Raw genomic sequence first — 16008 nt, forward strand, 5'->3', positions numbered from 1 at the left:
ATATGCCAGAATACAGTAGTTATGGGTCAACCCCAGCTCTATTTTAAAACCACCACCTGCTACAATAGTTCTTCACTTCGTCTTCCCTTGTTGCCTAAATATGAGGTTTCCTCTATTCCCATGGTTTTTCTTGATCACCACACACTTGATCTTTATCACTCCAGTATACGCCCAATGTTTAGACCATCACAAAACTTTGTTGCTCCAGTTAAAGAATAGCCTCATATTCAACTCTTCATATTCAACCAAGCTGGTGCTCTGGAACCATAAATGGATTGTTGCGAGTGGAGTGGTGTAACATGCGACAATATGGGTCGTGTTATTGGTCTCGACTTAAGCGATGAATCAATCTCTGGCGGAATCCACAACTCAAGTAGCCTTTTCAATCTCAAGTATCTTCAAAGTTTGAATCTTGCTAAAAACAGCTTCGGCTCTTGGCAAATTTCATCTGGGTTTGAGAAGCTAACTAGTTTGACATATATGAATTTGTCATATGCAGACTTGACAGGACAATTTCCTATTGGGATTTCAGGTTTGACAAGGTCGGTCTCTCTGGATTTCTCTGGGAATTACTACTTAAAACTTGGCAACTCAAATCTAAAATTGCTTGTTCAGAATCTCACGGAGCTCACAGAACTCCGTCTTGATGGTGTAAATATATCGTCCAAGGGAGAGGAATGGTGCCAAGCCATATCTTCTTCACTCCCTAATCTGCGAGTCTTGAGCTTTTCTTCCTGTGATCTCTCAGGTCCTCTTTGTTCTTCCCTTGAGAATCTCCGATCCCTTTCGGTGATCGATCTGAGTCAAAACAATTTGTCCGCCCCAGTTCCAAATTTCTTTGCAAACTTCACCAATTTGACAGAATTACTTCTCTGGTATTCTAATTTGCAGGGAACATTTCCGGAAAACATCTTCCATGTGCCAACTCTACATAAACTTGACTTATCAGACAATATATTACTTCAGGGTTCTTTTCCAGAATTTTTCCAGAATGGATCTCTCCAGACCTTAATTCTTAGCCACACAAATTTTTCTGGGATATTACCAAATTCTATTGGTAATCTTCAGATGTTGTCCACGATAGATGTTCAGAATTGCAACTTAACTGGAGCAATCCCAAGTTCAATGGCAAACCTTACTCAACTTGTTTATTTGGATTTGTCATACAATATGTTTATTGGTCCAACCCCATCATTTTCGAAGAACCTCTCCTACATAGACTTATCCCATAATCATTTAACGGGAACAGTTCCTTCCACCCACTTTGAAGGCCTATTGAATCTTGTTATGATTAATTTAAGTCAAAATTCACTCAATGGAAGCATTCCGTCATCTCTTTTAGAACTCCCATCGCTGAAAAAAATTTATCTCGAGTTTAACCAATTTGATGGTCAAGTTGATGAATTTTCTAATGCTTCCTCCTCTCTACTAGAGGTCATCAATCTGAGTAGTAACAATTTACAGGGGGCAACATCATTAGGAAACTTGAAGAAGCTCGAATCACTTGATCTTTCGCGAAACAAGTTGACTGGGATGATCCCAACACAACTTGCAAGTCTTACATTTCTTTCAGTTTTGAATGTGTCATACAATCTTTTGGTTGGAAGAATTCCGACAGGTTCTCAGTTTCAAACATTCTCAGAAGCATCATTTCTAGGGAATCCAGGACTATGCGGCTTCGCTTTGAACACAAGTTGCAGTGATAGTAAAGTTGCACCAAATTTCGAAGATGGGCATTCAACCTCGGAGTCAGAGGTCTACCTAAGTGCAGCATTGGGATTTATTGTGGGCTTAGGAATTATCATCTGGCCACTTGTGTTCTGTAGAAGATGGAGACGATGGTACTACAAACATGTGGATCGAGTGTTTCTAAGAAGAATAATACAGAGAAGAGTGTACAGAAATTCAATTCGACAGCTTTAGTTGGTGAAGAGAAGTGAATAAAGTGAAGTGCTTGTGATAAACTCGAAGTCTTGGCTTGAGTCATTCTAGTGGATGGAGAGTAAGATCAACTATCAAAGCATATGGTAAGCTTTCAATTCATTGTTTAATAATAGAAAGGTATTTAATTGTTGTTGTTTTCATATAGATATATATTGCACTATCTAATAATTGCCGAGATGTTTGAGATGTTAATCCTATAACATATAGTTTATTTTGAAATTTGTTGCAATTTGTTTAATATAATCCCTAAAATGTACTCTTGCTTTATAGCCTTATAGGGTTTGAAGTTTGAACTGCTTGCAGGGCTTTTCAATTCAATGGGAGTAGGAATTTCTTTTTCTTTCTTTCTTTCCTTTTTTGGTGGTTGTTTAGGTAAGCATCAAACACTTATTAATCTGAATTCACAAGGAAGCTATAAAAGGAAAAAGGAAAAGGAATCAAAGATATGAAAATGAAATGCTGATGATCTGAAATCATTTTGAAGCGTGAATTCTCTACTGTATGACGCGAAGTTGTATGGTAGGTGACTCACACAGGTGGTTATATGGTAAAAACCTATGCACCTAAATTTTAATTGTAGATTTTCTTCTTTAATCTCTTGCCATACGGGTTGGGTTTAATTTTATATTTGTGTTTTGAGATTGGGGCGTCTTACAGATGGGTATGTTGCTTTATGGATGTTGGGTCATCAATTACTTTGTAACACACACACACACACACGTGTGTGTGTGTGTGTGTGTATATATATGAACCCAACAACACTCCTGAGCAACAGACTCATTTACCATGTTGCTGGGTTCATTTCTCACAAGCACTTTGTAATTATACAATATACTATAATGATTGTCTTTAAATATGTATTACACTATATATTTTTCTTGGATGTGTAGTGGAACTCTCATTTTCATTTTCATTGTCACTCCTAAATTTAAATATATAGTCTATTTGATGGAAATTGCAACTTTAGCATATAGGTATGAAAAATTGAGGTAAAAAGAATGGACAAATTGGTTCTAAAATTAATAGACAAAACTATTAATTTAAATATAGAGTCTATTTGATGGAAATTGCAACTTTAGCACATATTTAATAGAAATTGAGGTAAAAAGAATGGACAAATTGGTTCTAAAATTAATAGACAAAACTATTAACTGTTACTTTTCCCATTGAAAAACAACTACTGATAGCGATTTGGTGTTGTTCGCGCAAGCTCGCGTGCTCAATTATATTTTTCAAAATTTTAGAATGAAAGGTAGAAATACTTTTAATGGGCAGGAATTGGGTACTTGAAATTATAATGGGCTGAACTGAAATATGGAATGGGCTTGGGTTTTGATTTTAAAGTGAATAAAATTTTGGATTATCTTGGGCTTGATTAAAGATGACTAAATAGTCAACTGGGCTAATCTAATATTTCATGGACTCAAAGGACATTTTATATATATATATATATATATATATATATATATATATATATATTCCCTTAATCAAAGGAGGAGTGGAACATAGAGATGTTTGAACTCGGTTTGTTTAATAAACCGGAGCATACACTAAATTTTTTACTTTTTGTTTTACTTAGTTTGGTACTCTTACACCCATGCTTTTACCGAGGTTTGAATCTCTAACTTTCTTTTAAAAAGTAAGGACTTGGTACCGTTGAGCCACTGACTCATTGATACTAAATCTTGAATCTTTCATATATACCTTTAATTACCCTTGGTACATTAGATATAAAATTTAGACTCAAACTTCATATTTACCCTTACAAAATTCAAAATAAAATTGAATTTAAAAATACATTTATTAATGTTTTTTTATAAAATAATTAATCTTTTGCACTACAATCTTGTATTTTACACGAGAGTTTTTGAATTGAATTTAAATTAAATTAATTATTATTTAAACTCATAATGCAATATTAGTAACTAAAACTTAAAGGAATATATAACAAAATAGATTTACATATCAATTCTTAAATAAATTTATAATTACATATTGTACTTCAATTTACTAAGGGTATACATGGAAAATGTAGTGGTTTAGAACTTAAACAGAAATAGAAAAACTCAAAAGTAGAACTTATTGGTACTAAAGAAATTTTTTTTTGGACAATTTGTCATTAGAAAGGTAGGACTTGATAGTAATTATTTCAAATTACTATAGTAAAAATCAATTTCACCACCAGGGATACTTCGGTAATTTTACATTACAAGTTAAGGGAAACCGGATTGCCATTTAATAGGAGAAGATTTTTATAATTTCTACGGAGGTTATTTGGGTCAACAATAGGGGGTTATTTGTGTCATCTCTCAGGTCCTCTTTGTTCTTCCCTTGGGAATCTCTGATCCCATTCGGTGATCAATCCGAGTGAGAACAATTTGTCTTCCCCAATTTCAAATTTCTTTGCAAACTTCACCAAATTGACAGAACTACATCTCATTGATTCTAATTTGCAAGAACATTTCCGGAAAACATCTTCCACGTACCAATCTTACGTACACTTGCCGTAGGGGTCAATGAATTACTTCCAAGATGGATCTCTTCAGATCTGATTCTTCGGTACACAAATTTTTCCGGTGATAGTGATGATGAAGAAGAAAGAAAAATTACACTTTAGTCTTTTTAACATTGACGCAAGTAAAAGTGTTCGATAAACACGTTACCTTGAGTTTTTTGAATTCACAAAAAATATAATTCAGCGAAATCTAATATATTATTTGATAATTAAACCGATTCTGATTTCTGTATTATACATATTTATAATGAAAGAAAACTCTAGTCCACTAACTGCAACTTGAATCCTTATAACATAAAGAAACCTAATCCAGGAATGATACTAATATCCGAAAATAAGTCTAAAAAATAAAATTTCTTATAAAAATTCTAAAAAAGTAGAGAAAGAAACCTAATAAAATAAAATTACTAAATATAAAATATGAATGCAATTCAAGTTCGTTTAGATATCGAACAAAAATTCTGAAATATTTGAGAGGCTTCTTTTGGACCAAAAATGCCCCGTTTTAAGGCCATGAAAGATGGTATTTCGCCGAAAAGTATATTACGTCACAGCATAGTAGTGAGTCTTGTTTATTGGGTCGTTTTCAGTAAAAAAAAAAACTCTCATGTCGTGTTAAAAATGCACACTTTGGGATCAGCCCAAAAAATTTGTCAACATATCCATTTCGCCCCCTGGCGGTCCAAACAGGTGATAAAAGCTTCAGCCATCAATTTTACATCAAACATTCAAGTCCCTATTTGCTCCGAAATTGAATGTTCGATAATTTTTAGAATGTATAGAGTTATACACTCTATATACATATCGATGACAGGAGTATTTTTTCCTCGTGACCAATGGACAAAATATTGTGAGCTTGAACTCGATTTTTCTTAGGCGATGCAAGAAAGAAAAAACAGTTGTAATGGAACTCTTATTTTCAATTCTATTGTCATTCTTAAATTTAAGAGTAAATTATAATGACACCTGTGAGCTTTTTTGCATTGTCAATATATATAGTTTATGTTTAGAGTAATATTTGCCGCGCCCTAACTATTTTCTTTTTATCACTTCAGTCAAAAATAAAAATGAGTTTTTTCAAATCATTAATTTTTCTTTGACAACTTTTTTTTTTTTGACAAAGTTTTTTAAAAAAAATTATAAAAGTTTCATTGATTTGTATACATGGTCCGACTGTTTTGACCCATTTGTACTTTATTGTCCGAATCCATTTGGCTACCTAGGTTCCTCTTCGTTCTTTCTCTCTCCTCATCTAGTTCATCCATTTTTCTCTCTCCGGTTCTCTGTTTCTCTCTTCGATTTGGCAAATTCTAATGGGATTCTCTCATGCTTGATGTTTATGGGAAGATATATGGGTCTTTTTTAACTAAAATTTTAAGCCTTTTGGATGAGATGAGGAGAAAAGACTAGGGTTTGATGAGTTTAATTGCAGCACCGTGCATGATATCTGCTTGCTTGTGTTAGGGTTTTTTACTGAATTCCATACTATGATTTGTAAGGTTTTTTTATTTTAATTTTAATTTTAATTTTAATTTTAATTTTTTTAATAAAGTTCCAATAAATTCAATTATAATAAAATAATTGAATTTTGATTGGAATAATTTATGAATTTCCCAAAACTCTTGGCAATTTCTATGATTATTTGGATTTGATTCATTCTGCCTTATCCATAACAACCACCCTCTGAATACCACCAAGCAACCTGTATATATAACTAAGAGAGAACCCGGAAAATTGCTATTGCCGCAATTCCATGCTTAGGTGATATATACAACAACCACCCTTTGGAGTGCAGAAGAGATTACAATCAGGATGAATAAACAACTCCAAATAAAACATAATGTTGAATGGAGTTAATTAATTTCTGTCCTTGTTAGAAAAAGTTGGACAAATTTACTACTAAGTCCTACTATATATATTATACTGAATTTCGTGACCAAGCTTTCACTATCTAGAGTGACAAAGATGAATAAGAAAAAGTAATGCTACATCCTGGGAGGCTTAATTGAAAAAGATATATATATATATATATATATATATATATATATATATATATATATTTTTTTTTTTTTTGTCGCATTTGTTATATTGTGATATTATATTATTGTGTCTGAGACAACAACATACATCTTATTTTAGTTTTTTTTCTTTTTGTCATTTAGTTCTTTCCTGTCAACATTTTGAACTCTTGAATTAGAAGGGATACTCATTAAGTTATCACAAATGCTAAATGACAAGTTAGAAAACTCTACCAGCAAATAGACGAACAATGGATTTAGAAGACTCTTCCAATGGTTTGTAGTAATTAAAATTGTTAAGAGGCAATACTCAATTTTTAAAGAACAATTTACTTAACTGTAGTTTGATTTCCTAATAATAAAATCATCTACGCTCTCAAACAATTTAGCAAGTAAGCCCAAAGTTCGTTACTTTGATCATGGACATATGAGGGTTATATTTCTTCTGCTGAGGATGGAACGAAAAGTACAAACATAAACAAATAAATGATTTTAAAGACAAAACAAGAAACTTCCTTGTTATTCGTCTTATCTTAGATGAAGTGTTCGAAAATGATTGCAATAGATCTAAACTTTAACACTGTTTAGCATAGAATGATTGATTTATCACTATCAATTTGATAAGTCCAATTTCTTACACCAGTTATACAAGAAAGAAATGTAGTTTCTGAAGAGTTTGATGGCAAAAATTATATCGACAAACTGTAGTTATCCAAAGTTTAATTTGGAGTCAAGCTATTGTTTTATGCCAGAAGTCAAATTAATATGTCACCCCAGCTCCATCTTAAAGTCACTGCCCATAACAGTAACTCTTTCACTTCAACTTCACTTGTTGCCTAAAAATGAGGTTTCCGATCTTTCCATGGTTTTTTCTTGATCACCACATTCTCAATCTTCTGTATTACTATCATTCCAGCTGACAGCCAATGTTTAGACCATCAGAAAACTTTGTTGCTCCTGTTAAAGGACAACCTCGAATTCAATTCTCCTTTTTCAACCAAGCTGCGGCTCTGGGATCCTAGTACGGATTGTTGTGAGTGGGGTGGCGTAACGTGCGATGATATGGGTCATGTTGTTGGTCTAGACTTGAGCAATGAATCAATCTCTGGATGAATCCGCAATTCAAGTACTCTTTTCAGTCTCAACTATCTTCAAAGTCTGAATCTTGCTAATAACACCTTCAGCTCTTGGCAAATTTCTTCTGGGTTTGACATATTTGAATTTGTAATATGTGGGCTTGAGAGGGCGTGTCACGCCCCCGAATTTTTTTAATAAAATCTTCAAATACATCAAAATACACCTAGGATTAAAAAAAAAAAAAATACCCTCTTTTATACCAATCAATTTCCTCAAATACACAAAAAAATCTTCAAATAATAACAACAAAACTCGCAACGACGACTATTCAGCCTAAGTCCGAATCTAGCAATCCCCGTTCATCTTCGGTACTTAAAATTAGAGGGTGGTGAGACAAAAAATCCCAATAAAAAAAACCATAACAAGAATTTTATGGAGATTTAATAAAACAGCTTCACAAAACATACATAATCGTATATTGACAAAATAAATATGTATTTAATCAAAATATTTAATCAAAATATTTGATAAAATCATTTGAGGCAAAACCGTCTCATGCCATTCAAGGTATAGAGAACCCTACACTGAAAAAAAGTTATTTCTCAACACTTCAAGCACCAGCCTACTCTGCAACTCAACTCACTCTGTATTTTTCCTCAAACTCTCGACCCTCACTACTCACTCTATCTTTCTCGGCTCACTCTCTGTATACACTCTTTGATTCTCTAATTTATCTGTCTTTCAACTGACTTAGTGGCACACAACACACATTAAATAAGCAAATTACACCGACCCAATTCCACCATCAGCTCAAAACCCACGTGCACAATTTAAGTCCACGTAATCTTTGCCGAAAAACAAATCAACTATCACTTACTACTCCACGTTTATGGGTTAGAGTCAAAAAAAGTGAGTCTGCCAAGATCTCATCTCATCAACCTGCTCCTTCTGCTTCTTATCCCTCTTTCTCTTCAACCTCAGCCCACCACACAAAACAATTACACGCTGCAATAAAATAATTGAGCCCATTTCTCTCTCCTTCTCATCACCATACAATGTACTCCATTCCTAAAAACCAGACCAAACCCACGTGAAGCCCACAAACTCTTTGCCAAACAAATCAGTTGGTGGGTCCCGCCACTACTTTTCTTTCTTCTTTTCCCCTCCAAATCTCGTGTATCAGCTCATTGCTTCTTAACAGACAAAATAAATATATATATAATATAATACATAAACATAAAACAAAAATCAAAACCCATGGCAAATGGGACCCGCCAAAAATCTCACCTTATCAATTTCTCATTTCTCTAATTTCGTCCCAAGTGCATTCCTTTGCATCAGGTGCAATATGTACATGTATCTTTTATATATATACCATCGCAATAAAACAATTCAAAACCCCTCATTAATGAAACCCACATAACAACACGGTCTCATTATTTTCCTATTTAAATTTCGGCAACTACCTTGCGTCCTTAAAATGCTACACACAAAAATATATACAATGTAACAAAAATCCAAATTCACTAAACTGAGTCTTCAATTTAAAATTAAATAAAATCACTAAAAATTATAAAATAAATTAAAATTTAAAAAAATTCGAATTATCACTGGGCGATTTCCTATTGGAATTTCGCACTTGACAATGCAAGAACAAAGATGCTATGACATCATTGTCAGAAAACCAAGGTAAGAGCTTGGACTGTGCCATATTTATATATATATATATATATATATATATATAACCACCGCGAAGGCTCTCATTGGATTTCTCTCAGAACTACTACTTGGAACTTGAGAACTCAGATCTAAAATTGCTTGTTCAGAATCTCACGAAGATCACAGAACTCCATCTTGATGGTGTATATATATCATCCATGGGAGAGGAATGGTGCAAAATCATATCTTCTTCACTACCTTGTCTTCAAGTCTTGAGCTTGTCACGGTGTCATCTCTCAGGTCCTCTTTGCTCTTCTCTTGAGAATCTCCAGTCAATTTCGGTGATTAATTTGAGTGAGAACTATTTGTCTGCCCCAGTTCCAAATTTCTTTGCAAACTTCACCAATTTGACAGAATTATATCTCACGGATTCTAATTTGCAAGGAACATTTCCAGAAAACATCTTCCACGTACCAACTCTACGTAAGCTTGACTTAGGGGTCAATGACTTATTTCATGGTTATTTTCCAGAATTTTCCCAGAATGGAGCTCTCCAGACCTTGATTCTTCGCTACACAAATTTTTCCGGGGGATTACCAAGTTCTATTGGTAACCTTCGGATGTTGTCCGTGATATATGTTTTTAATTGTAGCTTCACTGGACCAATCCCAGGTTCATTTGCAAACCTTACTCAACTTGTTCTTTTGGATTTGGCTTACAACATGTTTACTGGTCCAATTCCATCATTTTCGAAGAATCTCTCCATCATATACTTGGACCATAATTCACTCAGTGGAACCATTCCATCATCTCTTTTGAATATTCCATCGCTGACACAAATTGATCTTTCATTTAACAAATTTGATGGTCAAGTTGATGAAATTTCTAATGCTTCCTCCTCTCTACTAGAGTTCATCTATTTGGGAAGTAACCATTTACAAGGGTCGGTTCCCATGTCTTTCTTTGAACTCAGAAGGCTTACTGTCCTTGTACTCAATTTCAACAACTTCAGTGGTTCAATACAACTGGAAAATTTTTATAGGCTGCGCAATCTTTCCCTCATTGACCTTTCATACAACAGCTTGTCAATCCATACAAGTAGTGGCAGTGGTTCAAGCTTGTCTTCGATCCCCCAGTTTGAAGCATTATATTTGGCTTCTGGCAAGTTGGAAAGTTTTCCCGATCTAAAGAACCAATCAGTACTGGCTGAGTTGGACCTTTCTGACAACCAAATTTGGGAAGTTGGTAATGGAATATTCTATCACTTGAATCTCTCTCACAATCTCCTGTCTTATTTTCAAGTACCCTATTTTGTTCAAGCTTTCCTTGGTCTCCTTGACCTACACTCTGACCAGTTCCATGGGAAAATCCCAATACCAGGAATATTTGCTGAATACATGGACTTCTCAAGCAATAGTTTCAGCTCTTCTATCCCTCCTACTATTGGTAATTTCCTCACCAATGCTTATTTCTTCTCTCTTTCAAATAATAGCATCATCGGAAACATTCCTCACTCAATATGCAATACAAAATACCTTCAAGTTCTAGATTTATCTAATAATGTTTTGAATGGCACAATACCATCATGTTTGATCAAAAGGAGTACTAGTACTCTTGGAGTACTGAATCTGCAAAATAACATATTTAGTGGAAAAGTTCTGAGTTTGTTTCCCAACAACTGTAGTCTACAGACATTGGATCTCAGTGGTAATCTTTTGGAAAGGCGGGTTCCGAAATCATTGTCAAACTGCAGAAGGATGGAAGTTTTAAACGGTAAGAAATTTGTCTAAAATTCATTTATGACATAGCAAAAATCTATTCGTTACAGAAATGTGGTAGTTAAGCTTCCAAATTAGCTTCCAAAGGAAGCTTTGAAATTCTTGGGCAGCAAGAATTATTCTTGGGCAACAAGTGCTATTTGGCTTCCAAATGAAGCTTTGTAATATACTTGGACACCAAGTATACTTGGACACCAAGTATATTCTTGGCTATAAATAGCCTTGCACTCATTTGATGAAAGGCATTCGAGAGGCATTTAAGAGTAAGACAATATTCGGATCAAGAGAGTATATTGGTGTTATGTGTGTGAGAAAATCCTTTTGTGTGTACAATCTTCAAGAGAGAGTTGAAGTTTGTATTTTGGTGTGTTTTTCTCTTTGTGTAAACCATATACTATTTTGGGTATTTCTTGAGTGTTGAGTGAGTCTTCTTTGTTGATTGAGTGAGTGGTGTGAGAAGAAAGATTATTGTGAGGAAGAACCAAAACGTTCTTTAGTTTGTAATCTTTTTCTTTATAGTGATACGAATCATCATCGTCCATGAACGTAACCCTATTTGTGAGGGTGAACCACGTATAAATCATTGTCTCGTTTGTGTGTGTCTATTTATTTTCTTGTCATTATTTTTTCTATTATTCTCATAAACTCCTATTCGATCCTTATTTCATAACAAATTAGTATCAGCGTTTTTGGGGAGTTTTTTGAGATGTCGACAAAATACATGATTGAGAAATTTGATGGCAAGATTAGTTTCAGTCTTTGGCACATTAAGATGCAGGCCCTGCTCACTCAATAAGGTTTTGGCAAAAGAAGAGTTAGAAAGAGGAGTTACGATCCTAATTCTCAAAAGGGTTGTGAGGGGACTACACAACGTGGTAGGATAATGAAATCCGTTTTCAGATGGCAACCGAAATTGCAGCAGTCCTTACAGGGAGGCAGACCCATGAGGACAGGTGTGATATTGACTTGCAATAATCTTGGTGGCAATGATAGTCCATTCAAGTGCTATTAAGATGTGTGGGAGGCAAGTAGTTGGTCACAACAGAGATGTGAGGAAAAGTCAAGGTCGTCCTAATCTCCACAAGGGTGAGAAGATGACTTTCCATTACCAACCGGTGGTTTGTGGGCGGTTGCTAAAGGTTGCTGAAGGAGATGTCAAATTTCGAATTTTTTAGGTTGCTTTTGGTAAGCATTTAGAGCTTGACACAAATACTAGAGGTATGCTTATAGCTGCACAGGTATGCATGGGTTGAAGAATTAGAGCCCGAGGGTTAAGTTTGAGTATGACTCAAACTTAACTAAAATTCTTTATTAATTTGTTTTGTGTTGGAGATGATGATGACGTTATTTTTATTACTCACATTGCGTTGAAGAAAGACTCTTTATGATGTTGTCTTATCATTTCTGCTAAGGCGGAGAAATTTTGCCAAGGATGGAATTTTATGGTTCATTCAAAAATTTTGCCAAGGTGGAGAATTTTAGTCAAGGTGGAGATTTGTTATAAATTTGTCTAAAATTCATTTATGATATGGCAAAAATCTATTGGCTACAGAAATATGATAGTGAAGCTTCCAAATTAGCTTCCAAAGGAAGCTTTGAAATTCTTGGGCAGCAAGAATTATTCTTAGGCAACAAGTGCTATTTGGCTTCCAAAGGAAGCTTTGTAATATACTTGGATACCAAGTATATTCTTGGCTATAAATAGCCTTGTACTCATTTGATGAAAGGCATCCGAGAGACATCCAAGAGTAAGACAATATTCGGATCAAGAGAGTATATTGGTTTTGTGTGTGTATGAGAAAATCCTTTTGTGTGTACAATCTTCAAGAGAGAGTTGAAGTTTGTATTTGGGTGGGTTTTTCTCTTTGTGTAAACCATATACTATTTGGGGTATTTCTTGAGTGTTGAGTGAGTCTTCTTTGTTGATTGAGTGAGTAGTGTGAGAAGAGAGATTATTGTGAGGAAGAACCAAAACGTTCTTCAATTTGTAATCTTTTTCTTTATAGTGATACTAATCATCATCGTCCGTGGACGTAACCCTATTTGTGAGGGTGAATCACATATAAATCCTTGTCTCGTTTGTATGTGCCTATTTATTTTCTTGTCATTATTTTTTCTCTTATTCTCATAAACTCCTATTCGATCCTTGTTTCATAACATAAACCTTGGTAAGAATATGATAACTGATAGGTTTCCATGCTTTTTGGAAAACATATCTAGTCTACATGTTTTAGTTTTGCGTTCTAATAGGATTCATGGAGACATTAATTGCCAAGGGAAAATTAATGTAAGCTGGTGGAATCTTCATATCATTGACCTAGCTTTCAACAACTTTGGCGGCAATCTACCATCAAGTTATTTCTCAAATTTAAAGGCAATGATGATTGATAATGATAATGCACAACCAAAGTTAATTAATTTGGGTTATCTGTTAAAAGATTCTTTTAGAAATGTTTTTAGGTATTATTCAAATCAAGTGAAGGTCACCTACAAAGGAAAAGAGGTAGAGTGGGTGAAAGTTTTAACTATCTTTACATACATTGATTTTTCAAGCAATGTATTTGAAAGGGAAATACCAGATACTATTGGAAATCTCACATCACTAGTTCTTTTTAACTTATCACACAGCGATCTCAAAGGCTCAATTCTAACATCATTAGGAAACTTGAAGAAGCTCGAGTCATTAGACCTTTCACAGAACATGCTGACAGGGATGATCCCGACACAACTTGCAAGTCTTACATTTCTCTCACTCTTGAATGTGTCATACAATCTTTTGGTTGGAAGAATTCTGACAGGTTCCCAGTTTCAAACATTCTCAGAAACATCATTTCTAGGGAATCCAGGACTATGCGACTTCCCTTTGAACACGAGTTGCAATAATATTGCTGAAGATTCACCACCAATATTCGGAGATGGGCATTCAATCTTGGAGACAGAGGTCTACCTAAGTGCAGCATTGGGATTTATCGTGGGGTTAGGAATCATCATCTGGCCACTTGTGTTCTGTAGAAGATGGAGACAATGGTACTACAAACATGTGGATCAAGTTTTTCTGAGAAGAATAATAGAGAGACGAGCTTACAGAAATCCAATTCGAATGCTTGGTGGGTGAAGAGAAGTGGATAAACTTGAATTCTTAGCTTGAGTCATTCCAATTGAGAGTAAAATCAATGATCAAAGCATATGGTAAGCTTGCAATTAATTGTGTAATAATAGTAAGCTATTTAGTTGAAGTTGTTTTAATATATTTTATTTTGACATTTGTTTTAGTTTGTTTGATATAATCCCTGAATCGTACTGTTGCTTTAAAGGGTTTGAACTACATGCAGGGCTATTCAGTTTATTAGGGGTAGTAAATAGAAATATGAAAATGAAATGCTGTTGATCTAAAAATTATCTTCTGTGCATATGTGGTAAGAATTTTTTATTTTTCGTCCACACCGGGTTTGAGCCCCTCCCCTCTTCTTTAAGAATAGATAGGTTATACCGTTGGGCTAGATACCCGTTAGTGAGGTAAAAACTTATTCTCCTAAATTGTGATCATAAATTTTCTTCTTGTTATATTGGTTAAACCATAATTTCCTTTCAAATTGAAGCCATTGAGAAAATATATATATATATATATATATATATATATATATATATATATATATATGGGCTAACTATGGACAAAATATTGTGAGCTTGGACTTGATTGTCCAGTGGGGTTGGGGTTAGTGCCTTAGGTAGAATTTGGAATGCCAGGCTTATACTCTTTGCACCTATTAATCTAAATTCTAACCCTTCTTACCTTGGTAATGGAACTTTCATTTTCAATTTCATTGTCATTCTTAAATGTAAGGGTAAATTACATTGACACCCTAGCCATACTGATAGTTTTATACAAGTTAGGTCTATTTTTGAAGAGTAACAGTCTCTCAGGTTTGGTAAACTTAACTATGACCAACTCTATAACCTGACCATAATACCCTTTAACTTATGATTTGACCTATTTAAATCATAAAATTATAATTTTGACTTCCATCTCTACAAATGCACCTCACCCAATTTCACTCTCTATGGATAACTATATATATATAAACATTGATTATAAATATGAACAATCCTAAATTAATATGATTTGGCTCCAAACGAATCGACAGTGCTTCAACTCCGAGAAAGAATAAGAAAGAAAGGGACCTATAACATTAAAAAAAAAAAAAAAAAAAAAAAAAAAAAAAAAATGGATATCCTAAAACAAGAATTGCAAAAAAAGCGACAGAGATTAGCCCAAGACGTCTGCAGAAAAATTTCTTCAAGCGCTCCAAGATTGAACAAAAGCAACCCCAAAGGCTTCATGAAGAAGAGAAGCCCGAATCAGAGGTAAAATTCCACCAAAACCAAAACTCATTTCTCAATTCCTCATTAAACTCTAGCTCCAACAACGAAACCTCCAAATCCAAGAACAAATTGGTCAATGCTTCATTTTTCAAAGCCCTAACCGATGAACAGAAGATGACAAACTCAACCTCCTAAAACACCATCACCAGATGTATATTTCGAATCTCCACTATTCGATGTTCTTCTACCAATTTTTCAGACCAGTTGGTCTCCAATTCGGTTAGCGTCGATGTGTCTGGGTTTCAATCGCTTGTGGAGTCCTTGTCCTTCCTCTCTTGCCTCGATATCTCCAGCAAGACCCTCCATTCCTTACCGCATCATAACACCTCGTCCGCCATCACTGCCACCATCATTGGACCACATTGTCCACCATCACCACAACGCCAAATGGGGGGTCTGATTAGGTGGTGTTAGTTTGACTTTAGGGTTTTGAGTTAGAAATTAGTCGTTGTTGATGGTGGTAAGAGGTTGAAAGGTGGTAGCAATTAGGTGGGGTGGGGGGAGGTTGGGTTGAGATAACATACCATCGCGATCTATTAGAGTTTTGGGTTAGAAATTGGTTGTTGTTGTTGTTTTGGGGAAGAAGATGGATTAAGAGTTTTATATATTACCCTTAGTCCATCCTCTTCCCCAA

General features: G+C 34.6%; 2 protein-coding genes across 2 annotated transcripts; both read left to right on the plus strand.

Moving 5' to 3' along the window:
• Nucleotides 1-270: 270 nt before the first annotated feature.
• On the plus strand, nucleotides 271-1923 carry LOC132296184 (receptor kinase-like protein Xa21). The gene has a single exon (XM_059794404.1). The coding sequence runs from the start codon at nucleotides 271-273 to the stop codon at nucleotides 1921-1923; it is 1653 nt and encodes a 550-aa protein (XP_059650387.1).
• Nucleotides 1924-9402: 7479 nt separating this feature from the next.
• On the plus strand, nucleotides 9403-11003 carry LOC132296185 (receptor-like protein 11). The gene is made up of 2 exons (XM_059794405.1): nucleotides 9403-10027; nucleotides 10700-11003. The coding sequence occupies exons 1-2, from the start codon at nucleotides 9432-9434 to the stop codon at nucleotides 11001-11003; spliced, it is 900 nt and encodes a 299-aa protein (XP_059650388.1). The 5' UTR covers nucleotides 9403-9431.
• The last annotated feature ends 5005 nt before the right edge of the window (nucleotides 11004-16008 follow it).

Source organism: Cornus florida, unplaced genomic scaffold (assembly GCF_030987335.1).
Source record: "Cornus florida cultivar Cherokee Brave unplaced genomic scaffold, ASM3098733v1 CherokeeBrave_3.0.0_Hap2_Chr02, whole genome shotgun sequence".
In the NCBI taxonomy this organism is placed as follows: domain Eukaryota; kingdom Viridiplantae; phylum Streptophyta; class Magnoliopsida; order Cornales; family Cornaceae; genus Cornus; species Cornus florida.